General features: G+C 49.2%; 3 protein-coding genes across 4 annotated transcripts; 2 read left to right on the top strand and 1 right to left on the bottom strand.

Annotated features, from left to right (window-relative positions):
- Positions 1–3: 3 nt before the first annotated feature.
- Positions 4–832, bottom strand: LOC124462427 (uncharacterized protein C21orf140 homolog). Its single transcript, XM_047013969.1, has one exon. The coding sequence runs from the start codon at positions 830–832 to the stop codon at positions 107–109; it is 726 nt and encodes a 241-aa protein (XP_046869925.1). The 3' UTR covers positions 4–106.
- A 601-nt stretch (positions 833–1433) lies between these two features.
- On the top strand, positions 1434–6718 carry LOC124462448 (X-linked inhibitor of apoptosis). Its single transcript, XM_047013995.1, has 9 exons — positions 1434–1523; positions 1739–1850; positions 3659–3923; positions 4037–4586; positions 4683–4782; positions 4906–4981; positions 5110–5149; positions 5264–5455; positions 5684–6718. Exons 3-9 carry the CDS (start codon positions 3684–3686, stop codon positions 5872–5874), a joined length of 1389 nt encoding a protein of 462 aa, XP_046869951.1. The 5' UTR covers positions 1434–1523; positions 1739–1850; positions 3659–3683; the 3' UTR covers positions 5875–6718.
- A 697-nt stretch (positions 6719–7415) lies between these two features.
- Positions 7416–23601, top strand: stag2b (stromal antigen 2b). Of its 2 annotated transcripts, none has more exons than XM_047013982.1 (34): positions 7416–7628; positions 9722–9851; positions 9961–10042; positions 10169–10312; positions 10494–10590; positions 10747–10823; positions 11002–11206; positions 11326–11477; positions 12178–12251; positions 12530–12653; positions 13286–13384; positions 13498–13577; positions 13879–13986; positions 14433–14544; positions 14686–14803; positions 15167–15270; positions 15500–15592; positions 15765–15854; positions 16477–16680; positions 16969–17039; positions 17236–17323; positions 17413–17496; positions 17636–17728; positions 17845–18019; positions 18458–18597; positions 18778–18879; positions 19017–19165; positions 19277–19405; positions 19538–19785; positions 20420–20657; positions 20797–20904; positions 20980–21106; positions 21355–21432; positions 21535–23601. In XM_047013982.1, the coding sequence occupies exons 2-34, from the start codon at positions 9808–9810 to the stop codon at positions 21556–21558; spliced, it is 3861 nt and encodes a 1286-aa protein (XP_046869938.1). In that variant the 5' UTR covers positions 7416–7628; positions 9722–9807; the 3' UTR covers positions 21559–23601. The 2 variants fall into 2 exon arrangements, with proteins under 2 accessions (XP_046869938.1, XP_046869939.1); XM_047013983.1 differs by lacking the exon at positions 7416–7628 and adding an exon at positions 7763–7806.
- The last annotated feature ends 960 nt before the right edge of the window (positions 23602–24561 follow it).

The raw sequence follows: 24561 nt of genomic DNA on the forward strand, positions 1-24561 counted from the left end.
GGTTCTGAAATGAATATGGACGCTTGTCATGCTTTCTGGTTCAGCACTTCAATTGTTAATCAACGACGTGAACTCAGAGTTTGGTTGGGTACACCATTAATGTCAGTCAGTCATTGAGGTAAATGCTCTCATTTTTCCATACTCTAGAGCCGGCTTCTTCCCATTTCCTCTTGGTCATTATCTTCAAAGCCCCTTCCATTAGTTCAATCCAGTAGACGAATTTATGCCGAGTGTCATGGTCGTAGATGGTCTCAGAGTATTTCCCTCGGTTATTGTTTGCAAACCACTTCACTGTAGACCATGCACTGTTCAGAGGACTCAAGTGCGCGCATTGGAAGGGCAGCTGGAGAAGTTCGTGGCCGTAAGAACGCGCTACCGAGGGGCAGCAGGTTATGAGTGTAAATTCCACCGGGCCCGAAGGCAGGTGATGAAAAGTCATCCAAGAACCCGATGCATACCCACGCATTGAAGCCCTTGAGTTGTGTGGATCGACCACAATTGCACATTTTCCGTAATTTTCTCTCAAACTGTAGCATAATTCCTCAAATATCTCAGCAGATGGTTTAATCGGTGAGACCCCGTTGCAGTGAAATAAAAGTTTGTAATTCCACGGCACCCATCCCTTGTGGCCGCCTGCATGGAGGAGGCTCCAGGTTTGTCGGTTTTCAGTGATATTCATTGATGTAGGCCTGATGATGTCCCCGGTGATAAGACTCTCTGGAATCTCAGTCTCGCCAATGTCAACCCGATAGAATTCATTGCTTTGCAGCTTTCTGATATCACGAATGTATGGAGTGCACTGAGAGCCGCTATTAGTAGTCCTGTTCCACATCAATTGTAGAAGTTTATGCAGCCTCAAGTGCATTTTCAAACAAACTATCATGCCTTGACAGGCTGCATAAAGGCCGTGGTTTTTCGACGCGACATTTTGCCCGAATTTCATGATAGACACAATGAGGTTCTGTTACCTCATAATAGACACTCCTTTAGGCCGTTAGGCCTCTGTGAGGGCAAATTAAAATAAGATCATTATATTTCAAGTAGGCTAGAGCCTATACAAAAAGGTATATAAGTGAAATCGTAAAAAAAAATATGATCACATAAATGCACAGTTCTGTTAGTTCTGTGTTGTGATGCGATCGGATTCTGAGATCAAGCTAATCAACTTGGCACTGAGGAAACGGACCTGTACGAATGGGGAAAAACGCCATGATTAAGGCCACAGAATCGGATGTATGCCAACAGTTTCAATGCGGATCTGAGTCTTGCTTGAGCCTTTCACAAATGAGGTGTATAGGCTCAGATCCCTTTAAAATGCCAACCCCAGACTCTGTTGAGACCGTAACGGTATTTTCCATTCATGACCATTTCCTATTTTTGCATTATAAAATCCCCTGCCTTGGCATAGCATGACCTCACAATTAGATTGTATTCTGTTGTTTCCTGTTCATGTCCATACTCAGACAGTAACCTGTGGATAAATCTTACTTAGATCTGGTCGATGCAGAATTGTTGATTGAGAGGTGAATATGCAATTTGTTATCAGAATTCATTTAAATGAAGATTAAGGTGTTTTTTAAGCACATGGTTTTATCTGTATTTTATCTTTAACTTTGGGAATCTTCAATCATTTTCTAATGATCTGACCCTTCTACGTCATACATATTTGGGATCTGATAAGTTGCGCCGAGACTAGTGCGCACTAGACTGCTAGGCTAAATGTACTTCCTGTCTACAGGGTCGCAGCAACATTTACTCGTTCGGATATTGTTGTCCTAGAGGACACAGTTGAAGTCCAAGGAACTGTTTTGGGCCGAGATTAAATTCAACAGGCGCAAAGCTTATCGAATGTAAGAATCTATATATTTTCCTATTATATTTAATGTTGTTTGTTATATTGCTAGCTTGCAATTTTTTCTTTTTGATAGCCAGGCTAGACTACCTAGCTAGCACAAACAAACACATTCGTTCATGTTGGCTGACCACCCAGGCAACTGTCGTAGCAAAGCGACGATCAAGAGGTATACATATGGCAAATAGTAAGATAATGACCGTTTTAGTGAAAACATATAGGCAACACGATGTTATTTTTCTACATTAAGTCATGAATAGCATTGAATAATGCTTAGCGCTCTTATCAGACTTAGCAGGAATCGTCCCAGCTGTCACTATTTAGTCTGTCATTTACTCTGTTGACACGCGCATCTATTGTACTATATCGTTTACCCGGACTAAAAGCTGTGTGATCCTTCTAGATTTTTCTTGTCCAGACAATTCAGTTTGAGTGGTCATTATCACATTGACAACCCCAGTGCCACCTCCACAACTAGGCAGGCTTCCAATTGGCTTGTTAGTCTTTTTTCTTTAACCCTAGTTCGTCTGTTCCATCGTGGAGGTCCAAAAAGTAATATTGACAAGAGACCAATATGGAGTTAGCTGATGCATCCATCTTCTTATCTGGGTTCAGTTGGGATTGGTTGCATCTCCAGAAGGAAATGGAAGGGAGTTTTGTGCGGACGTGTGGAAAGCCGTGATTCTGAAGTATTCTGTTGTCTACATGATATTTCCTGGATCACTCATTGGATGAAAGAATCTGCTTCACAAATATATCATTATTTATCATCCCCCTGGTTTCAGCCAAACTGTACGGTGTCATTCACACCCTCAAAGTCATGCCAACCCCCAAAACTGTTAAAGGGAAACTTTATAGAGCGACATTGACAGACTGGGGCAATCCCACAAAATAAAGCAAAATTCTGCAGAAAATACCTCCTGCTGAAAGGGAAGTTTAGCATGAGTTCAGGTCAGCATATTTCGATGGGGGACTGTCCCTCCACGTGGGTGGGTATAAACCCGTCTGTGTCTGAGGTGAGGTGAGGTGTGTCTGTGTCAGCAACAAGAACTCTGTACATTGTCCTTCTGGGAGGAACCTTCACTTGTTCTGTGCCACAGTCTGCATCATCACCCTCACCCTATGTTTATAGTGCTGTCATGTTTGATCAAATTAAGCTAGTGTCACTAGCTTGTATGCTTGTACAGCTTGTAGAATGTACACATCGTATATACATCTCTCTCACAGCCCTGATGTTTACCGTATCAGTCTAAAAAACCGATGTGTTTTTAGTCATAAAGATAGAAGAATCCTTTCACTGCTCAGTAATTGAAGTGTCCACAGGGCAAATTCAAATCACTTGTTAAATTCCTTTCAGGGGAGCATGCGTGATAGGATCGTAATGTTCCCGGCACTCCCCATACCCACACATTGTTTGACAGGATAGTCATTGATCTACATAGGCTCGAGTGAGAACGAAACCTGCTTTTTCACTCCCCCCCACCTCTCACATGCAGCAGCCAACGCCTCCATGTGAGCACAAGCCCTCTGCCACTCTTAAAGGCACAGTGCACAAAATCCTGGGCAGTGTTGCAATCTGCAGACAGACACTATAGCACCCTCTCCTGACCTTTTGCATTTTATTTAAACAATGTACACAATTTATTTTAGTTTGTTTGTTTTGGGGGCTGGGATTTTTTTATTATAGTGGTCACAGTGTTCTCTAGAGCATCAACATCAGATCTGTCGTTTGTGTAGTTATTTATAAAGTTGTACTGAATTGTACTTTCTCCTTTGCTCTTAAATCATCCAATTCTATTTCCGTAGCTCCCTCCCCTGACTGTCCTTCAGAATGTCAGGCCTCAGAGGAGATAGTGACCTGGAGGCAGACCACTCCATTGACTGGTCCATGATGGACTCTCGTCTGGACTCGTTCCGCGGCTCCACCTTGGCCCAGCAGGTGTCAGTGGAGAGGCTGGCCCGGGCCGGGTTCTACTTTACGGGCCACGCCGACCGGGTCCGCTGCTTCAGCTGCCAGAAGACGGTGGAGAACTGGTGTGGCGGGGACACTCCCGTCGAGAGGCACCTGGAGGTACTGCTGACGACGCTATAGCGATGATGACGACTCCGACGCTAAGGTGCATTCCGAAGATTTGTTCTCTGGGTACAGCTGGCAAACTTCTCTCCTCATCCTCTCTGCTCTAGGTTTCCCCGACCTGCAAGTTCCTGAGCTGTACCTACCGATACAACGTCCCGGCGCTCACCAACGGCTCCCCCTACAACGAGGAGGCGGAGGACAGGGAGTTCCGCCTGCGGACGGGAGAGGTGGTGGACGAGTCCACGTACCCCATAGCCCCCCAAATGAGCAACGAAGACTCCCGCTTGAGGACCTTCGACGCGTGGCGCTCCGAGACCCCGGTGAGGCCACTCGAGTTGGCCCAGGCCGGGTTCTACAGCACCGGGGAGAGCGACAGGGTGCTGTGCTTCTGCTGTGGAGGGATGCTGTCGGGCTGGGAGGCCGGGGACACGGCCTGGGGGGAGCACTCCAAGTACTTCCCGAACTGCTACTTCATCCTGGGGCACGACGTGGGGAACGTGCCCTCCCAGGGCGCTGCAGAGGAGGAGGGGGTGAGCAGGGGGCGCCCTGGGCCTTACATCCCCATGGAGAGCTTTGAGGAGAGGCTGGGCAGCTTCGCCCACATCCAGGTCGCCGTCGACCCGGAGAGGCTGGCCAGAGCAGGCTTCTACAGCACAGGTAGCTGATGCCGTGTCTGAGCCAAGAAGGAGGATTTGAATACGAAAATCAAATCCTCGTTCTCTAGAAAAGTGATTGTGTGTGTGTTGGTTGCAGGAGCTCCAGACAAAGTGTCGTGTTTCCGCTGTGGAGGCGGTCTGAAGGGCTGGCAGCCGGAGGAGGATCCTTGGGAGGAGCATGCCAAACATTACCCTGGGTAAACACACACAGCTTCATTGCCTTTTATTAACCCTACATCCTAGAGCTTTTATTGCTCTGAGTGGAGCCCACAGCTCTTCCAAACTCTAATGGCGAGAGTCTTTCTTTGCATTTGAAACAGGTGCAGCTTCCTGCTGGCGGAGAAAGGACCCGAGTTTGTCAACAATGTTCAACTACAATCCCCACAAAGGAACACTGTAAGTCATCGGATTGTAACACTAACTGGAGCCCAAATTTTACAGACATGATGTCAACAGATTCATTGTGAATCATCACCCAGTTTCAACACTGTCAAATCCTTTTTTCTTTTATTTTAAATTCCTAGGCATCACGCCATCACAATGGATTTTCAAGTCATGGCCAGGGTGAGTGTGGATGACCTTTGCTTTCCGCATGAGACGAACCTCTTTCTCATCCAGAGACTGTTCCCTGCCATGCCTGAGCCTCCGTCTGTGTTCTGTTGGCTGCGTTCCCTGTAGATCCCCAGGTGCTGCTGTCCCCCATGGCCCAGAAGGCCCTGGAGATGGGCCTGGAGGGTTGCCTGGTGGAGAAAACCATCCTGGGGCAGATCCAGAAAACTGGAGATGGCTATAGCACCCTGGAGGCCCTGCTACATGACTGCTTTAAGGGGGCCCCGGACAGCGAATCACCGGTGTCCAACGAACAAGAAGGTGAGTGTCTCATGTGGTGCACACACAAGCAAAGGTCAGGTCTCGAGGAAATGCCACTTGCTCTACTTACTTTTGATTTTTTTCCCCTCTATCGTCTTAACTGTAGCATACAATATTATAGGAGCTATGCCTTTATGAAGGCTTGTGTTGAATAGGGTTTTCAGAAAATCCCTTATACTACAGGTACAGTCAATGCTAAACATGTCAATTACTGTACGTCTCGTTCAGGTGACGACCCCCTCGAGAAACTACGGAAGCTGCAGAGGGAAAAACAGTGCAAAGTGTGCATGGACAGAGACACGTGCATCGTCTTTATCCCCTGCGGACACCTCGTCACCTGCAAGGAGTGCTCCGAGTCCCTCAGCAAGTGTCCCATCTGCTGTGGGACCATCACTCAAAAGATCAAGACCTACTCCTAAGAAGCCCTGTGACACTTTCAAAACGCTGCTCCTGCACCGATCTGCACCTATCGACACTAACGCAGCCTACCGGAGCTGCAGAGTTGTATGTGCTAACTTGCTATGTCTCTTATCTTGTGCTTGGTTTGAAGGTGTTGATGACGTCAGAGCCAGTTGGTTGAAACACATACAGTTCTGCAGCCAGGCTTGTCATTTTAAAACATAATAAATGTATATAGAGATGTATTATATTTCGGAACCCACTGTATATAGAAATTTGAATAATGAATATTTTGATTGCATTTACACAAATCATTTGTAAATACAGAACTGCCTTATTTGGAAGGCATACTGGGTGTTGATGAATGGGTCTTTACATGGCAATGTTCCACCACAGCTCTCGCCAGTTGTGCTTTCTCATTGCGATTGTTTGTTGTGTGTTGTTGCCTCAACTTAACGATCAGATCATTTCTGTTTACCATTCTAACCATATCCTCATAGATACAAGTTCATTGAAGCATTTTTAGAAGGGGAGTAACTAAGTCAGGGTGCATGTCTTCTACAACAGTGTCACTCCCAGTTGTGGGTAATTCATTTCTCACTTGCCTGCTGACAAGTTGGAATAATTATAGATTTTTTAAATGTTTTATGTGCATTTTCTTCTTTTGTGTTCTACGTGTTCTAAGTAGCTAACTCCACTTAAGAATGTTTAAATTGAATTTGGTGTGCATCATCAGACAATATGATTCCTCATTCCTGATTCTTTCATTCCTCATTTCAAATTATGTTCCAGAAATGCCCCTCTCATTTGTAATATGTTACTTTATCACTTGCTTTACCAAGTGTGAACAATAAACAATCATGATTAAGCAATTCTTTGTGACATTTTTACTGGCTGGGCCTTTTCCACAGGTAAGTTATGGGTTAGTGGATTAGTTGATAAAATGACAACAGGTCACAACGTTTTAGCATACTGTTGATAATAATGTTTAGCTTATATGGGGAGTATTTATCTAAATATAGGATTAGGATAGACGCCTAGGAACTTGATAAAAGAACCAACAATAATTATACCTGTACATGTACCTATGTAGCTACCTGTACAGTATTTGTTTCAAATCACAACTTGGCAAAAAACTTGTACCAGAAAGTGTTTATCAATTGTCTGCCAAGAAATATCCAGCCAAGAAAAGGGAATAAATAAATGCACAATAAATTAAGAACATAGATGATTAACAGTACATATATATTTTGGTTTTCTATACATTCAATTGTCCTTATAATGGCTTTTTGTTTTTATTAATACTATCAGAGGATGAGTGGGGTCCTTGTCACCAGTATTTAAACAGTTCTCCCTAATCACAAGGAACCTTAGGCCTACGTATGTCAGTGGAAATAAACCCTCTAATAGATTTAACACGTTTTGTGTTGGGGCAATGATTCCACAGCAATTCATACACTTGACTTAACTGACAGCAGCGCTGCGCGGAAATACCCACTAGATGTCACATTACTCATGAGGCATCAGACGTGCAAAGACTACTTTGGCCAGTAGGTGGCAGCTCTGCACCACAATTTCCACCACCGTTTCCCCCTCACAGTCGTCGAAACAACAATCCGTACTACGGAGCAAGCGGGGTGAGAGAACGTCCAAAACCGCTTCTGACCGCCACTTTCAAACTCATTTAGCTACGGAATTGTGTCGAAATTGCGCTGATATCTCTGCAATAACTTCCAAAGTTAGGATTCTGTTGGAACTACATTCTGATAACGAGGTAAGTTAGCTGTAAAATGGCGGAGAGCAATCTAGAAGTTTGTTGATTTGTATTTTGGTTGCTAGCTGCTAGCTAGTGGGCTAGCTTCTGGTTCCAGCTAATAGCTTACTCAGTTAGCTAGCAAGCTAACTGAGCTCCCGAGGCAAGATGGACGACGCAAGGACGAGATGTTTTTTATGTAAATGGACAGAAATATGTTTACTTCTTGTCTCTTTATATATGGTCTTGCATTACGATAGCAAATGTTTTTTTACGTTGTGATTAAAATGTTGTAACCTAAGGGGAAGTAAGCGAGTACAGTAAAGGTTTGTTGGGTCAGCTTTTACTGTACATTACCTAGCTAGCTACGACAGATCCGCTGTTTTGCAGGGAAGTAGCCAGCTAGCTATTCGTAGCTAGGATAGCTAGCACCAAGATTATTTTAGGCCTTGAGGAAAGCTAGCTAGTTAGCTAACCTCAGTTTACAAATACATTGAGAAAGTTGCTAAATTGCCAAGTAGTATTTGTGTTTATGTTACAGAAGTGGTTTGGAACCTGTTATACCGGTAGTGTTTTGGTGAAAGTTTTCTTTCTATGGACAGGGCTTTCTTTCTCAGATTATATCCGGATGGCTAATGTTAGCAAATAGGTAGGCTAGCTATTATTGTCGGTCTCCCCGGTGCTGAGCAGCATACTGCTGCTGCTTGGCGTCAAGTAGTTTGACAGGCGGCCACAGCAGCCCTTGGCCAGCGCAGTAGGGGGAACGTACTAACGGGAACTTAGATTTATAATTTTACTTGTTAGCTATCTACTGGCTGACGTTAAGATGTGCTTAGTTGACGTGCATTGTTGTTAGCTAGCTGCTTTCATTTCTTGGGTGCCTTTCTTATTGCATTGCTGGTAGTGGTTGGCGCCACTTTTCAGCCGATACACAGACAGTAACCAGCCAGAGCAAATGAACTGTAGATTAGCCTCGAGTTCAGTGGCAGTGTGTAATTTATGTAAGGAGGCAGCTAGCATAAGATTACTTTACTTAACGCTGTCGAGAAAGCTGTTTGTTTGCAGCTTGGCCTTCACAGTTAGTGTTGTTATGGATAATATGACAATTTCATATAGCAAGGCACGCCGCTGGTTAGCGTCATAATTTTGCAGGACATGTTGTCTACTTAGCAACCTAAATCAGTCGGAAGTTAACAGTTGACTTCACAACCGTGCGTTACCCGAACATAAAATGTGTTTATTTTTTGTGCACACCTAATAGATGTTGACAATCTCCGCTCTTTATGGTGCATGTCATTTTTTTTTTTGCGTTAAAGTTGTTAAATGTGCAGTTTGTTTCTGTGCAGTGCAATGTCAGTGTTTAATAGAAACTTGTGAATTACACGCTTTCACTACTCATGGGCACTGTTGTCTATGTCCTAGCTAGCTTGCGGTGGAAAGACACACCCTGTTTAAGAGCAGGTTTGGTAATTGGAGGAGTTTTTTCCTTTCCTCCCATCGTGGACGTTGCCACCTGGAGTCTACAATCTGTGTACTTTATTAGTAAAGACTGTACTCAGTTGGATTCAATAAGAAATAACCTTTTAGGGACTTTTTCTGCATGGTATGTCAATCTCATGCTGGATGTGAATGTTATTATTTCATGTATGATTTTGTAAGCCTATGAGATCTACTCTCTCCTTTCATCCCACTGTTTCTCTTGTTTATGTCAGCCAGTGTTGATAACTAGTTTTTATTGGTTGAGATGTACATCGGGGCGGATTGCACACTTCCATATTAGGGCATGGAGGCAGATCCTCTTTCCTGCCTTGGGTGACGTTTCCTGGAAACCAGGGTGAGGGTAGATGAGGGAGCCAATGAGCACGCAGCTGAGCCTGACAGGAGCGCATATGTCCGTCTTCTGTTACCATGTGAAAACATTGCTTTAGATTCTTGGGGCAATGTAGAATAACTGAATCCATAGTTTGCTGTCCTTTATCCAAATAATTATTAACCTGTAAAACATGCATTGTCCAAAAAGTTCTATTTCACCCTGTTTTCACCCCTTTTCTGGCTGTGCCAGAGCCACCTGTGCTTCACCAGAGGAAACTCCAATGTGTTGCCTTGTGTTCCAGGTCTTATGCGAAGGCTTTGTCGCCCGGTGCTTTGCGAGGATATCAAGTCAGTCATAAGTTGAGGTTGTCCAGAAGATGTTACAGAAATGATAGCGGCACCAGAAATACCGTCAGAGTTCCACTACCCTCAGTAAGTGGCCAACATATCGTTTCACCCTGCGTACAGGGACCCCCCTGCTGCCTTAATTGGGGGACTGTTTAGGCCGTGGGTGTCGTCTAACAGCCGTGTGTGTCAACAGGGATTCAGACACGCGCTTCTCCTCAGACACAGACTTCTCCGAGGATCCCGATGGAAGAAACACAATCCCAGCCAAAGGAAAGGTATGCTGCTCGACCCCCTGACGGACTCGTTGCCATGTTCAATGATGCGATGTTGCTCGTCCTTTCTGTGCTCGCCATCCTCACCGTTGTCCCCTCTCTGTCTCCGCCTCGCTCCGTCCGTCTCAGGGTGGGAAGAAGGGGAAGAAGCCTGCGGGGGAGAAGGGAAAGGGGGGGAAGGGCGCCGGCAGGATGAATGGCCACCACCAGGAGAACGGCATGGAAAACATGATGCTGTTCGAGGTGGTCAAGCTTGGAAAGAGCGCCATGCAGGTCAGTGTGTGTGTGTGAGTGTGTGTGAGGGGGGGATGCAATATGTTGCTCAATATTTTGATCCTTTTGCAAGCTAACCGTTTATTTGTTGACAGTTATGTATTCAAGGTCGCAGCACTTTTGAAGTGTAGTTAATAGAGACTGTGTCCTTACTGCTGCTGCTGTTGTTGTTGTGGCGCAGTCAGTGGTGGATGACTGGATAGAGTCCTACAAGCACGACCGCGACGTCGCGCTTCTAGACCTCATCAACTTCTTCATCCAGTGTTCCGGCTGCAAAGGTGTGTGTGTGTGTCCCATCTCTCTCCATGCCTTAGAGTGGCCTCTCTGCAACTGTAGTGTCTGATTGCCACTGTGACTCAACCTACCACGTCAGTGAAGATACGATGATCCTTTGTGTCTCTCTCACCGATCCCTCTCCCCCCCACCCCTCTCAGGTGTGGTCAGCGGCGAAATGTTCCGAAACATGCAGAACTCCGAGATCATCCGGAGAATGACAGAGGAGTTTGACGAGGTACCGAGGTCCACGCCACCTCCTTCCTGTAGTAGCTTTCTTCCTCACGTCTCCTCGAGTGTCCCAGCTGGGAGCAAACCTGGCCAGCCCCGTCCGCACGGCGCGTCCGAAACGGTTGACCTACCTTTGGCCGAGCGTTTTCACCACAAGGTGTCCCCCCTCTGCCTTCCTCCTGCAGGACAGCGGGGACTACCCTCTGACCATCGCGGGGCCGCAGTGGAAGAAGTTCAAGTCGAGCTTCTGCGAGTTCATCGGCGTCCTGGTGCGCCAGTGCCAGTACAGCATCATCTACGACGAGTACATGATGGACACGGTCATCTCCCTCCTCACCGGCCTGTCCGACTCCCAGGTCCGAGCCTTCCGACACACCAGCACGCTCGCAGGTGAGACGACGACGAGTCTGTGTGTGTGTGTGTTAGCCGGAACAGTGAGCGTTTCTCCTGAAGGCGTGAGGGAACTGAGGTGGGTTTTTCTAACTGGCCTGCGTGTGTGCCGCCGGCAGCCATGAAGCTGATGACGGCCCTGGTGAATGTAGCTCTCAACCTGAGCATCAACATGGACAACACCCAGCGGCAGTACGAAGCGGAGAGGAACAAGATCGTGGCCAAGAGGGCCAACGACAGGCTGGAGCTACTGCTGCAGAAACGCAAAGAGGTGAGAGTGCGGCAGGGGGTTAGTTGCTTGCTAGATGGTAGTTAGTTTGCACTCCACACCGGAACTCCTAGCTCGCTCCCTACACTCCTCGCGTGCTTGCTTCCTGGACTCCTAGCTCGCTCCCTTCACTCCTCGCGTGCTTGCTTCCTGGACTCCTAGCTTGCTCCCTACACTCCTCGCGTGCTTGCTTCCTGGACTCCTGGCATGCTCCCTAGACTCCTTGCTTGCTCCCTAGACAAATATCTAGCCTTACTGATGATGTCCTCCTGACACCATAAACACATTACCCTCACACACTCCAGGCCACTTGAATGCAGTGCAGTCCTGGTATGACCTTTAACCTGCCTCCCCCCGCGGGTCACTTCTGCTCTGCTGTCTATCACCTCTGACAGCAAGAACACCTCTGCAGTCCACTGCAGGATGGCAATTCAGCTAGCCTTCCTGTTCAGTTAGCTCTGTGTGTCTGTGTGTGTGTGTCTCCCGTGGTTCCGCTGGCAGAGACTGTTAACTGGGTTATGTAAGACCAGATCCCACTGGGCATCCATCTGCTGTTCCTCTCCACACAATTGCACGCATGCACGCGCACGCACACGCATCCTCATAACACACTCTCAGTATCTCATGAAACCTCAAACCTCTGTGTGTGATGTGTTTTGAGGGTTATTGAAAACTTGATTTGTATTTTTACCGTCCTTCTTAGCTCCAAGAGAACCAGGATGAGATTGAAAACATGATGAACGCCATATTCAAGGGGGTGTTTGTCCACAGATATCGGTAAGTGCACACGCACACACACACACACTCACACACACACACTTCTCCTAGGCCAAACCTGTCTGTTTCCCCCTTGGTCAGACTTCCAATTAATATGCAGTGTCATCAATAACGTTGCCTAAGAGATAACGGTTGTGATCAGGTTGATGAGGATGATGACGGATTGTTGACTGTAAGGCCGTAGGGTGGGTTAACCACGACGGCGGCGCTGAAGACAATGACATCACCTTGTCGTGCATGGTCACCATGGTGATGCCGGTGTGTTCTCTGGTCTCCAGTGATGCCATAGCAGAGATCAGGGCCATCTGCATAGAGGAGATCGGCGTGTGGATGAAGTTGTACAGCGACGCCTTCCTCAACGACAGCTACCTGAAATACGTGGGCTGGACCATGCACGACAAGGTGAGCAGGACGTGGCCAAGGCAGGAGTCACTCGGCCTTAATGGCTTCCTCCATCAGGACCGGGACATCCTCGTGACCTGGCATACAACGTCTACGCAGCAGAAAAGATAGACATATATGTATTAGGGCTGGGCGATAGGGGTCAAATGATCACGATAGATTCATATTTCCATTCGATACCGATGATTAAGATGATAGACCACAGATCTGTAGTTGGAGCAAAATAAGCCTCCCTCAACTTTTTCGCCACACTCGGCATAAAGTTTAGGCAGCACGGTGTGAGAGAAATGTTTGCGGTCAGGGAGCACGTACCTGGGGTCAGTAAGCTTTTTATCAATACCACGGCGCAAACTCTCACTTTCTGCACGTACCAACGAGTGATTTTGCTTCAGGTGGTAAAAAAAGGTTTGTCGTATTACTAGACTTGTTACAGGCCAAACAGGCCACCTGTTTACAACACAGTTTCCACCGAACATTGCTCTGCTGTTTGTCGGATTTCCAAAATCCAAACCACTTCCAAATAACTAAAGACAAACCCCTTTAATCAATAATTTTTGTTGGAGAAGTTGGATTCTGATATATCTGTGGTGATGGTCTCACACATCTTAATGTGTGTGTGTGTGTGTTCTCAGCAAGGCGAGGTGCGCTTGAAGTGTCTGACAGCCCTGCAGGGTCTCTACTACAACAGAGAGCTCAACACCAGACTGGAGCTGTTCACCAGCCGCTTCAAGGTGAGACCACGCCACCTGCTGGACAAGACGCTTCACGACACCAAGCTACACACCTGAACCATGCTCTCCACCAAGTCTCTTAACTCACCACTGTCTCCCCCCCCCCCCCTCAGGACCGTATCGTCTCCATGACGCTGGACAAGGAGTACGACGTGGCGGTCCAAGCAATAAAGCTGCTCACCCTCGTTCTGCAGTAAGTCCTCCTGTGTCCGTCCTGTGTCGTCCTGCCTGTCCGTCCTGTGTCGTCCTGCCTGTCCGTCCTGTGTCGTCCTGTGTCCCCGTCCTGTGTCCCCTGTGTCCGTCCTGTCCCCCCCTGCCTGTCCCCCTGTGTCGGTCCTGTGTCCCCCTGCCTGTCCCCCTGGCCGTCTGTGTCAGTCACGTCCAGAGACGCCGGCTGTTGTGTGACTGCCCCTGTGTGTGCTAGTGACCCTCCTCAGCGTGTGTGTGTGTGCTGGTGACCCTCCTCAGCGTGTGTGTGTGTCTTGTCTCTGCAGTAGCACGGATGAGGTGCTGAGCCCCGAGGACTGCGAGAGCGTCTACCACCTCGTCTACTCGGCCCACCGGCCCGTCGCCATAGCAGCCGGGGAGTTCCTCTTTAAGAAGTAGGCGCCCACTCCCCCCCTCCCTCCCCAACCTCTTCCATCCAATCAGAAATCACAAATGGATCCTTACGACCTAGCCTCAGGAGTAGAGTTAGTGTCGTCAGTGGAGATGATAATGATGATTATGATGATGATTATGATGACGTCCACATGTTGTTCTCCCCCAGACCAAAGAGGCAGATGCCGAGCTGACCAGATCAGCTAGGTTAGGGAGAGAGAGAGAGGGGGGGGGGGGGGGGGGGGGGGGGAGGAAGAGCGATGGAGGGAGAGCGATGGAGGGAGAGCGATGGAGGAGAGAGGGAGAGTGTGGGGTTGGTTGGAGATTGAGGACAGTCGTCCATTGGTTAGGCCCTCATTCTGATCCGTCCAAGGATGTCCTGGCTGGACCCTTCAAGTTAAAGCTTTGTGTGTGTGGTGTTATTCCCCCCCTCCCATCCCTCCCCCAGGTTGTTCAGCCAACGAGAGGCAGAGGAGGAGGGCGCCCCCAAGAGGCGGGGCAGACAGAGCATCAACGCCAACCTCATCAAAACCACAGTCTTCTTCTTCCTGGAGAGTGAGGTGAGACAGACCCCCCCCCCCCCCCCCCCCCCCTCCACCATCTGTCTGTCTCTCTCTCCATCTCTCTCTGGCACTATGTTAGAGAGACCCTGGATTATTTCTTTTGACAAATTGTCTCCCTCTCCCCCCCACCGCCCCCAGCTCCACGAGCATGCAGCCTACCTGGTGGACTCTCTGTGGGAGAGCGGGGCGGAGCTGCTGAAGGACTGGGAGTGTATGACCAGCCTGCTGCTGGACGAGGCCCTGCCCGGAGAGGAGGGTACGCTGCCCCCACACCACACCAGCCCTGACTCTCCAACACTGACTCTCCAACACTGACTCTCCAACACTGACTCTCCAACACTGACTCTCCAACACTGACTCTCCAACACTGACTCTCCAACATTCCCTCTCCAACACTGACTCTCCAACACTGACTCTCCAACACTGACTCTCCAACACTGACTCTCCAACACTGACTCTCCAACACTGACTCTCCAACACTGACTCTCCAACACTCCCTCCACACAGCCCCCCAGTGGTTAAGAGGAGTAACTGTAAGAGTACAAGTTGTAACTTTGGATTTCTTCTTCCTTGGTGGGGGGGTGTGTGTGTGCGGGTGTGTGTGTGCGGGCATGTGCAGCGCTGACAGACAGACAGGAGACGGCCCTCATTGAGATCATGCTGTGCACGGTGCGCCAGGCGTCAGAGTGCCACCCGCCTGTCGGCCGCGGCACAGGGAAGAGGGTAAGACACACACACACACACAGAGCCTAACTGCCTTGCGTGCGGTGCAGCTGGAGGCTCGTGGCTCTACAGCCCTAAGCCTCCCTGTGGGGCTGAGCAGGGCCTAGAGAACGCCCCAATGGAAGCACACCACACCTCCAGCCCTCTGCCTTCACTGACATTCCCCTGAGTCTGCCTCCGCCACGACCGGCTAACCCTTCTGTGTGTGTGTGTGTGTGTGTGCACCCAGGTGATGACGGCCAAGGAGAAGAAGACCCAGCTCGACGATAAGACCAGGATCACAGAGCTGTTTGCTGTGTCACTACCCCCCCTGCTGGCCAAGGTAGCACACTGCCCCTCTCTACCTCTCGCTGTTTCCCTCACTGCCCCTCTCTGCTTCCCTCACTGCCCCTCTCTGCCTCTCTCTGGCCTTCTCCATGCCTTTGTCTCTGCCTCTCTCTGTGTGCAGCACAGTGGCCTCTGGTTACCTTACCCTGTGTGTGTTCCTCCCTCAGTATTCGGTAGATTCAGAGAAAGTCACCAACCTGTTGCAGCTGCCTCAGTACTTTGACCTGGAGATCTACACCACAGGGCGCCTGGAGAAGGTTAGAGCTCTCTCTCTCTCACACACACACACACACACACACCTGCTGCAGACAGGAGCATATGATAATCACAATTATTTTGATCAATATTGAGGTCACGATTAATTATCACGATTATTTGTTGATTTTAAACAAATCAAATGTTCTTGTCACAATGCATTGTACCTGCATAATTGATGTGAATAAAACTCAAAATATACAATCAATAAAAAACAAATATTCCACAACAGAATGTAACCAAATGAGAACATTTCAGAACTATGCAGAAAAGACTAGTTCACAGGTTTTTGGACAAGCATGTCAACATTTTCTGGCCCTCATACATTCATCCTATTGAACTTCATGGTGTTTTTAAGTGGTTAAGATGGTAGCCTTATGACCGACTGCTATCTGTTGTGGAATTTTCCTCACATTACACTGTCCTCTGTAGCCGTCTACATCTAGAAACTAAGCTGCGTGGTGCAGGGAACATCTCGTGATCAGACATTAGGTGTATTTGACTCCATGCAGCGCCGCAGCCGGCTGCAGCCTGCAGATTGGAGAAAGAGTTTACCATAGCCCAGTACATAAAATGACACATTTTCCGACTTTACGGAGCCGTTTATAACTCCTCCCCCCCCAGCACCTGGAGTCCCTGCTGCGTCAGATCCGGGAGATCGTCGAGAAGCACACAGACACGGAGGTGCTGGAGGCCTGCTCCAAGACCTACCACGCCCTCGCCAACGAGGAGTTCACCATCTTCAACCGGGTGGACATCGCCCGCTCGCAGCTGCTGGACGAGCAGGTGGACAAGTTCAACCGGCTGCTGGAGGAGTTCCTGCAGGAGGTGAGGAGGGGGGGAAGAGTCGGGAGCAAGCGAAACAAAGTCAGTCAGCAAGACGGAGGGAGAGATGGAGGGGGGGTGGTTAGAGGAGAGGCAGGGAAGGAGGGGATGGGTGCAGAGCGAGCCGAGGTTCCAGGGAGATCAGAGCGGCCGAGTTAGAGAGACCCGGGAAGGAGGGAAGGGAGAGGCGGAGAGAGCAGAGCTGGGGGGCTGGGGAGGCCGAGAGACGGGTCAGATGCGTGGGAAAGCCGGAGGAGATGGAAGCAGGACTGACTGGTGTTGTGTGTTCAGGGGGAGGAGGTCGACGAGGACGATGCCTACCAGGTCCTGTCCACCCTGAAGAGGATCACAGCCTTCCACAAGTGAGTCCCTCACGTCTGCTCCACATTGGCGTGTTTCGGCTGTCCGCAGAGGGCGAGTTTTTCTGAATGTGTTTGTGCTCCGTGCTGATAGGCTACCTTCGTGCATCCGCGTTCTGATTGGTCACTCGCATCCGCACTGAGCCAAAAGTTGTGCTTTCCCCCCCCCCTGTTGTAATGAAACCTCCTGTCTCCTCAGCGCTCATGACCTGTCCCAGTGGGACCTGTTCACCAGCAACTTCAAACTGCTCAACACAGGCATCGAGAACGGAGACATGCCCGAGCAGGTCGGTACACACACACACACACACAGGGTCCAGTGGACCTCCCTCCCAGAGGGGGTGCAGCAGTAACCCCCTCCTCCCTGTGGCAACAGATAGTGATCCACGCGCTGCAGTGCACACACTACGTCATTTTGTGGAACCTGGCCAAGGTTTCGGAAGGACACAACTCCAGAAAGGTCAGCCCCCTCTCCCCCTCCTCACACCACCTGACCCCTGTCACACCTGGCTCACACCTGCCACACCGCACAGAGCTGCTCGCTGACTTGCTCTGAAAGGTCGACTGACGCCGTGTGTGTGGCTGTGTGTGTGTGCCAGGATGAGATGACCACCCTGAGGAAGCAGATGAGGGCATTCTGCATGATGTGCCAGCGCTACCTCACCAACGTCAACACAGCCGTCAAAGAACAGGTATGACTCACACACACACACACACACACACACACTACACACGCACTAAAACGTGTTTGAAACGTGTTGTAACTCTCTCCCCCCCCCCCTCTCTCTCCCTGGGTGCGTGTGAGCAGGCGTTCACCATCCTGTGCGACCTGCTGCTGATCTTCAGCCACCAGATGGTGTCTGGGGGCCGGGAGCAGCTGGAGCCCCTGGTGTACTCTCCTGAGGACTCCCTGCAGGCCGAGCTGCTCTCCTTCATCCTGCACCACGTCTTCATCGACCAGGACGAGGACACCAGCAGCACCGGTACACACACACACACACACACACACGCATGCGTGCTTTCACTCACTGGGGAAACTGTCAGGATGTCCCTCAAACACACACACACACACACTCTGCTGTTGTTTGGCTGCGGCCTGTGGTCTGTACCACCAGTAGGATCAAGTTCAGGTCTTTTGTTGTCAGACGCACAGAACAACACAGGGTCAGACTGGGCACTGGAATTCTTTGGACAACGCAAAGCAACCTGGCGTAACATGACATACAAGTACACAGAACATAGATTACATTTATGATAAGCTAAAATATAATAAACCTCCTGAATATACAAAATAATATACAATACAGTATACTCTCTAATACACGTGATAACCTATACTAACCTAAAGACAAGTAGGGTACAATTAGTGCAGTATTGCTGATGTTGGATGTGTGTGGATGACGTATCGTGTGTGTGTGCAGACGGCCAGCAGGACGACGAGGCAGGGAAGATCGAGGCTCTCCACAAACGGAGGAACCTGCTGGCGGCATACTGCAAGCTCATCATCTACTGTGTGGTGGACATGAAGACCGGAGCAGACATCTTCAAACAGTACATGAGGGTAAGACACACACACACACAGCCTGACGCCCCAGGCCTCACACATACACACACCCTGCTCTCTGTGCTCAGACTGGAATCATGTCATTATCCCTGCCATTTGTGGTTGTGACACTGAAAATAATCCAGACTCTACTCCTCTGTCTGTCTCTCCCTTTCTGTTGGCTCCCTCTCCCTGCAGTACTATAACGACTACGGCGACATCATCAAGGAGACCATGAGTAAGACCAGGCAGATCGACAAGATCCAGTGTGCCAAGACCCTCATCCTCAGTCTGCAGCAGGTCAGACCCACAACACACACACACACACACACACACACACACACACACACACACACACAGTAGTCACTAAGCACTGAAGTCCTTCGTGAAGGCTAACCCGGCTCCACAGTGTTGATGTAGTGATGTGTCTCCTGCAGCTGTTTAACGAGATGCTGTCGGACTTGGGCCACGGCTTCGACCGCTCGTCCTCGTCCTTCTGTGGGATCAAGGAGCTGGCCCGCCGCTTCTCCCTCACCTTCGGCCTGGACCAGGTCAAGACCCGGGACGCCATCGCCATGCTGCACAAGTGAGGCTCCGCCCCCCTGCCCACCCTCCCGCCCATGTGCACCTTTCCAGTGCCGTTCATTGAAGCTCCCAGACTATACAGCTGACTGTCTCTTCTGTCGCCCTCCGTCAGGGATGGTATCGAGTTTGCGTTCAAGGAGCCCAGCCCCCAGGGCGAGGGGAACCCCCCCCTCCACCTGGCCTTCCTGGACATTCTCAGCGAGTTCTCCTCCAAACTCATGAGGCAGGACAAGAGGACTGTGTAAGTCCACACACACACACACGCTGTGTTCTGCCGGAAGCCGTGCGTGTGAGAGAGCCGGTGCGTCTCACAGGTTTGTCATGCGTTTGTGCATTGACCGGTATGTATCTCTCTCTCTCTCTCCCTCCCCAGTCACATGTACCTGGAGCGCTTCATGACCTTCCAGATGGCCCTGCAGCGTGAGGACTGCTGGCTGCCCCTGATCTCCTACAGGAACTCCCTGCAGGCGGGCGGCGACGACGACACCATGTCTGTGATGAGCGGCTACTCCAGCCGCGGCTCCTCGGTGCGCTCCAAGAAGACCAAGCCCTCCACCGCCGGCTCTGTTGCCGGCTCCTCCGTCTCCTCCACCGCCGCCGCCAAGCGGAAACTTCCGGAAGGTACGAGAAGGCCCCCCCCCCCCTCGTCCTAATGTGGCGCCCCCGTCCAACACACACAGACACGTCGGCGAAGGTTCTGTCGATCCACGTTTAGTTGAGTTTGTCCAGGACCACGGGCGGTTTTCAACTTTTCGGGGCAGAAATGGATGGGTTGACTCTGGATATGCCGACTCACTCCTGCTGCTGTTAGCGCCGACCTCTGTGACCTCAGAGTTTTGCTGTTCTGGTAGGGGTGTTGATAAGAGAGGGTGCTATCACATATAGCAGACATGTCTGCCAGGCATGAGGACCTCCCCCTCCTCCTCCTCCTCCTGGTGTCCTTGCAGAGCGAGGAGCCTCAGGAAGTGGTGCTGTTCATGGTACCCTGTGAGCCAGAGCTCCGTAGCTGGGCCGGATGGAGCCAGGATTAACCCAGATGCTCAGCCAATCAGAGCTCCTGCCCCTCCCCGCCCAGGCTGCTGGCTGATGGGAGGGAGATTAAACAGCAGCAGATGGTTGGGGGGGGGGGGTGGATTTAGTGTGTTAAAACCTCATTTCTGATATAGGATGGTAATGGTATCACTACCCCACATGTTGGAAGTTGAGGGTCTAACTTGGAGGTGTAACCGTGTGTGTGTGTGTGTGCCCCCTCCAGAGGAGAGCAGCAGCAGCAGCGAGGTGTGGCAGCAGAGCATGCAGACCCCGGTGATGATGCCCTCCCCCCACCTCACCTCCACCGTCATGCGGGAGCCCAAGAGAGCCCGCGACGACAGCTTCATGGGCGTGTACCAGCTCCCCCACGACCAGCAGCAGCAACAGCAGCAGCAGCAGCAGCCCCTCCCTCACCCGCACCCCCAGACCCCCCAGCACCACCAGACACCCATGGACTACAAGTAAGCCCTCTGCCCTGTTGGCTCATGGACTACAAACATGGCCGACGTTCTTCTGACATGCCAGTGTCACAACACACACACAAAAAAAGCAGTGTCAATAATGAGGGGTTCCTCGTGTGTGTGTTTGCGCGCGGCACAGTACCCAGGTGACGTGGATGCTCGCCCAGAGACAACAGGAGGAGGTTCGACAGCAGCAGGAGAGAGCCATGAACTACGCCAAGCTCAGGACCAACCTGCAGCACGCCATGTAAGAGCCCCCTCCCCCCACCATCTGCCCTGGTATAAAGGTGTGACTGGGTACTGATTGTGTGTGTGTGTGTAGCCGTCGTGGAACAGGGCTGATGGAGGAGGACGAGGAGCCAATCGTGGAGGACGTGATGATGTCGTCCGAAGGTCGTATGGACGACCTGAACGAGGGCATGGACTTTGACACCATGGACATCGACCTGGTGAGACACCCTGCTGATCTGTTCCCCCTTTAGGGAATCGCCTTCCAATAACCTGCTTTAGTCGCCTCACTTTAGGGTCGACTGGGAATCTGGCTTTCAGCGTCTGCTTTGTCACCGGGCTGCAGTCTGGAGACAGCTGATTAGCTATACAGACCTGACCTCTCTGTCGTAACAGAGCTGTCATGAGAGCCAAATCTCATGTCCTCTCTTTCTCCTCATCCCTCCATCTCTCCCTCCGTCCCCTCCAGCCCCCGTCCAAGAACAGGCGAGAGCGATCCGAGCTGAAGCCAGACTACTTCGACCCCGCCTCCATCATGGACGAGTCGGTACGTACCAACAGGAGTCTGGGTTCCTCTTGAAATGGGAAACGTTCGCCCTGCTGTGTATAAACCGTGTTCAACCCGATGTGCTTGTTCTTGTGTGTCCAGGTTCTCGGGGTGTCCATGTTTTAGTCTGCCCCTGGGCGGCTGGGGGACGAGGAGAGGAGGCGCTTTGTATTTAAAGAGATGCGTGACGGGGTTTTCCTCCGAAGACGAGACGTCTGCTTGATGCTCCATGTGGACCAAGGACACCCGCACTCAGTGTTGCTTGCTCAGAGAGGACTTGATTTCAAACAAAAACAACAAAAAAACAACAAAAAAAACAACATATACTTTTATTATTATAATCCTTGGGTAAGCTGTCCCTGTTGAGTTTGTAGAATGATGGGCCACTTCCAAAACCATAAGGAGTCAGACATTTTGTCTGTAGAGAAAAATCCATATTTGTAGATTTCTTTGTTTTTGTTTTTTATTTCCAAATGGGGACGGATTGATGTGTCTAACTTAAAAAATACCTTTTTTTTTCTCTTCCTGTCTAACCCTTTCTGTGATAGTAGTTAGAACCAGGTGTGATGTAGTAATTTATAAACAGGTTGTAGTAGCTTGCTGTACCGTTGTAGAGGTGTGGACGGAGGTCCCTTTTTCCAGTTTATTTTTCAAATGTTGTTTTTGTTTGTTTTTTCTTCCTCCTCCCCTTGATGTTGGACCTGCCGGAACGGTCCGGAATAACCACTGTTGGTTCTGATAGTAGAAATGTGGAATAGTCCTTTTTTCTCTAGTGCTGTGAAGATAGTATCCAATAACCCCCCCCCCCCCCCTCGCCCCCTTCAAGTCACCACAGTAAAGCAGTGAGTCCCAAGCTTACCCACAGATTTGGACCACACAGCACCCACACCTCCTGCCAGAAAAAGCCCCCCTCCCCCCCCCCCCCCCCCCCCCCCCCCCCAGTGCCACTGGGCTGAGAGGGGACAAAAAAAAGCAGCAACGCATTCACAAACGGTTCTCTCTCTCTCTCGTGAAACCCAGCATATTAGAGTGTTGAAATAGGTATCTACATTTTAAATAAAAAGTTATATATGAATCGGTGCTGATTTTATAACTGTGCTCTTTTTTTGTTTTATCTCTTGTTTTCCAAAATTTTCAACCTAAAGTCATAAAGTTTCAGAAATGTGTAAGTAAACTGTTATAAATGAGAGCATGTGTAGTCATGCGTCGAGGAAGATTTCTAAATTTGTATTTTTATGGTTTTTCTTTTGTCTTAATAATGTCTTGGGGTTTCTACCTGTTTTCCTACGTGTAAATTAGTTTGGATAACGACATCGACGAACAGATTTGTGAAAATTCAGCTTTAAGGTTTTTCCGACACGGAACAAAAAAAAGCAGAAACAAAACGCCATCCATGTCACATGATATCACGTCACATGACATCACGTCACATGACAACTTGAGTTCCAGCAGTGTTGTTCTGGCACAGAGCCAGTCCTCTCAGTCTCCCCTGGAGGTGAAGGTTCCTCTGCTACTACAGCAGCCCTGTGGCAGCTACGCAAGGCTTCCATCTGACACACCTGACATACATACAGTTTAAATAGAACCTGTTTTGTCTACTGAGGTATATATAGATATATATATATAGATATATCTATAATATATATACCTATATATCTTATCTACTTTGTAATCATTCCATGCCTAAGCCTTAAACATGCATGTGAAAAGTCATCTTTCTCTTTCCCTCCTCAATCTTCCATGTGTGAGGAACGGCCATGTTTTAAAGGTAGTTCAGTGGGTTGGTGTGACACAGACCATTTTCGTCGGCCGGGTGCGGTGATAACGAAGTAGAAGAAGCAGCCTGTGTGTGTTTTACCTAATTATTTTATGTAAGTAAATATTTTGGAGAAAAGTACTGTTCATTGTTTGTCATTTACCACTACATTGGTATGGTTCATTATTAGATCATGTATATAAAACAAAACTTTAAGCTTTATTTTCAGGTTTTCCTCTTTTCTCTCGCCATTTCTGTTTTTCATTTCTCCTCGCCACACTTACACACACACACACACACTTACACACAAACACACACATTCTGAGTTTCCCCATCCCCTGTCACTCACTGTTTCTGATTTGTACTTGTCTCAAGACAGTAACTTTTGAATAAAAGTAAACCAATTTGATTTGTTTCTTGTGTGTTGTCTTGAGTATTCTTTATTTATACATCAAAATGCTGTGTCTACCATAGAGATATATATATATGTATTAGATTAGATTGGTGAAAGTCATCTAGACAGCTGTTACAAAACCCATCCTAATAAGAGTAGAACATCATTTCTCAGACATCCACCAGGGGGCAGCCTTTAGCCGTACAGTCACAACCAGGCGTCATGAGACATCCTAGTGAGTCCCTCACTATTCCCATGTTTACCAGTACCAAAGCTCTATGTGTGTATGCTGCCACAGCCCAATTTCCTTCCACAGGATGTCATATTTCAGTTCCAGGAGCAACAAACACACCTTGTGTTTTTCATCTAAATAAAGAGTCTCCCGCCCTTTCTCTGTCTCTCCAACACAGTGTGAGAGGAAACGAGGGAGAGAAGGAGGGAGGGAGGATTGCGGGCGGGTGTAGCGTAGCTGTTATCATGAAAGAGTAGAGGGGGCCTGGCAGATGATGAAAGCAGAGCAGGCCTGTGTATTAAACGCAGCATTAAAGAGAGGCTCAGATCAATGCAGCTTCATTAGAAAAGAACCAGCAGCGAGAAATCCATTCACTCCCGCTTCCTGCGCACGAAGGATAGAGAGGTCAACTCCACGTCAGACCCCCGGGGCCAAATACTATTTGAAATCTTTTCAAATACTTTTCTGGGCTTGGGCTTCACTGGGACGCCTGAGCCTTTGGGACAACCCCTCAAAACATCGTTTTTGGCTACTTATTTCATCTAACAGCTGGCGGGCAAGTTGGAAAGATTTCAAAAACTGTGTATCCCTTCCAGGACTGTCACAGTTACAGTTGTCTGTCATTTCTCCTGTCTGATTGGCTGTGGCCCAGGCAGAGTCCTCTGTGTTAACCACATCTGAGGGTGTGAATACATCAAAGAAAAAGAAGAAGGTTGGCTTTCTACGTGGAAGTACACAGATTCATAA

This window comes from Hypomesus transpacificus, unplaced genomic scaffold (genome assembly GCF_021917145.1).
Source record: "Hypomesus transpacificus isolate Combined female unplaced genomic scaffold, fHypTra1 scaffold_213, whole genome shotgun sequence".
NCBI lineage: Eukaryota > Metazoa > Chordata > Actinopteri > Osmeriformes > Osmeridae > Hypomesus > Hypomesus transpacificus.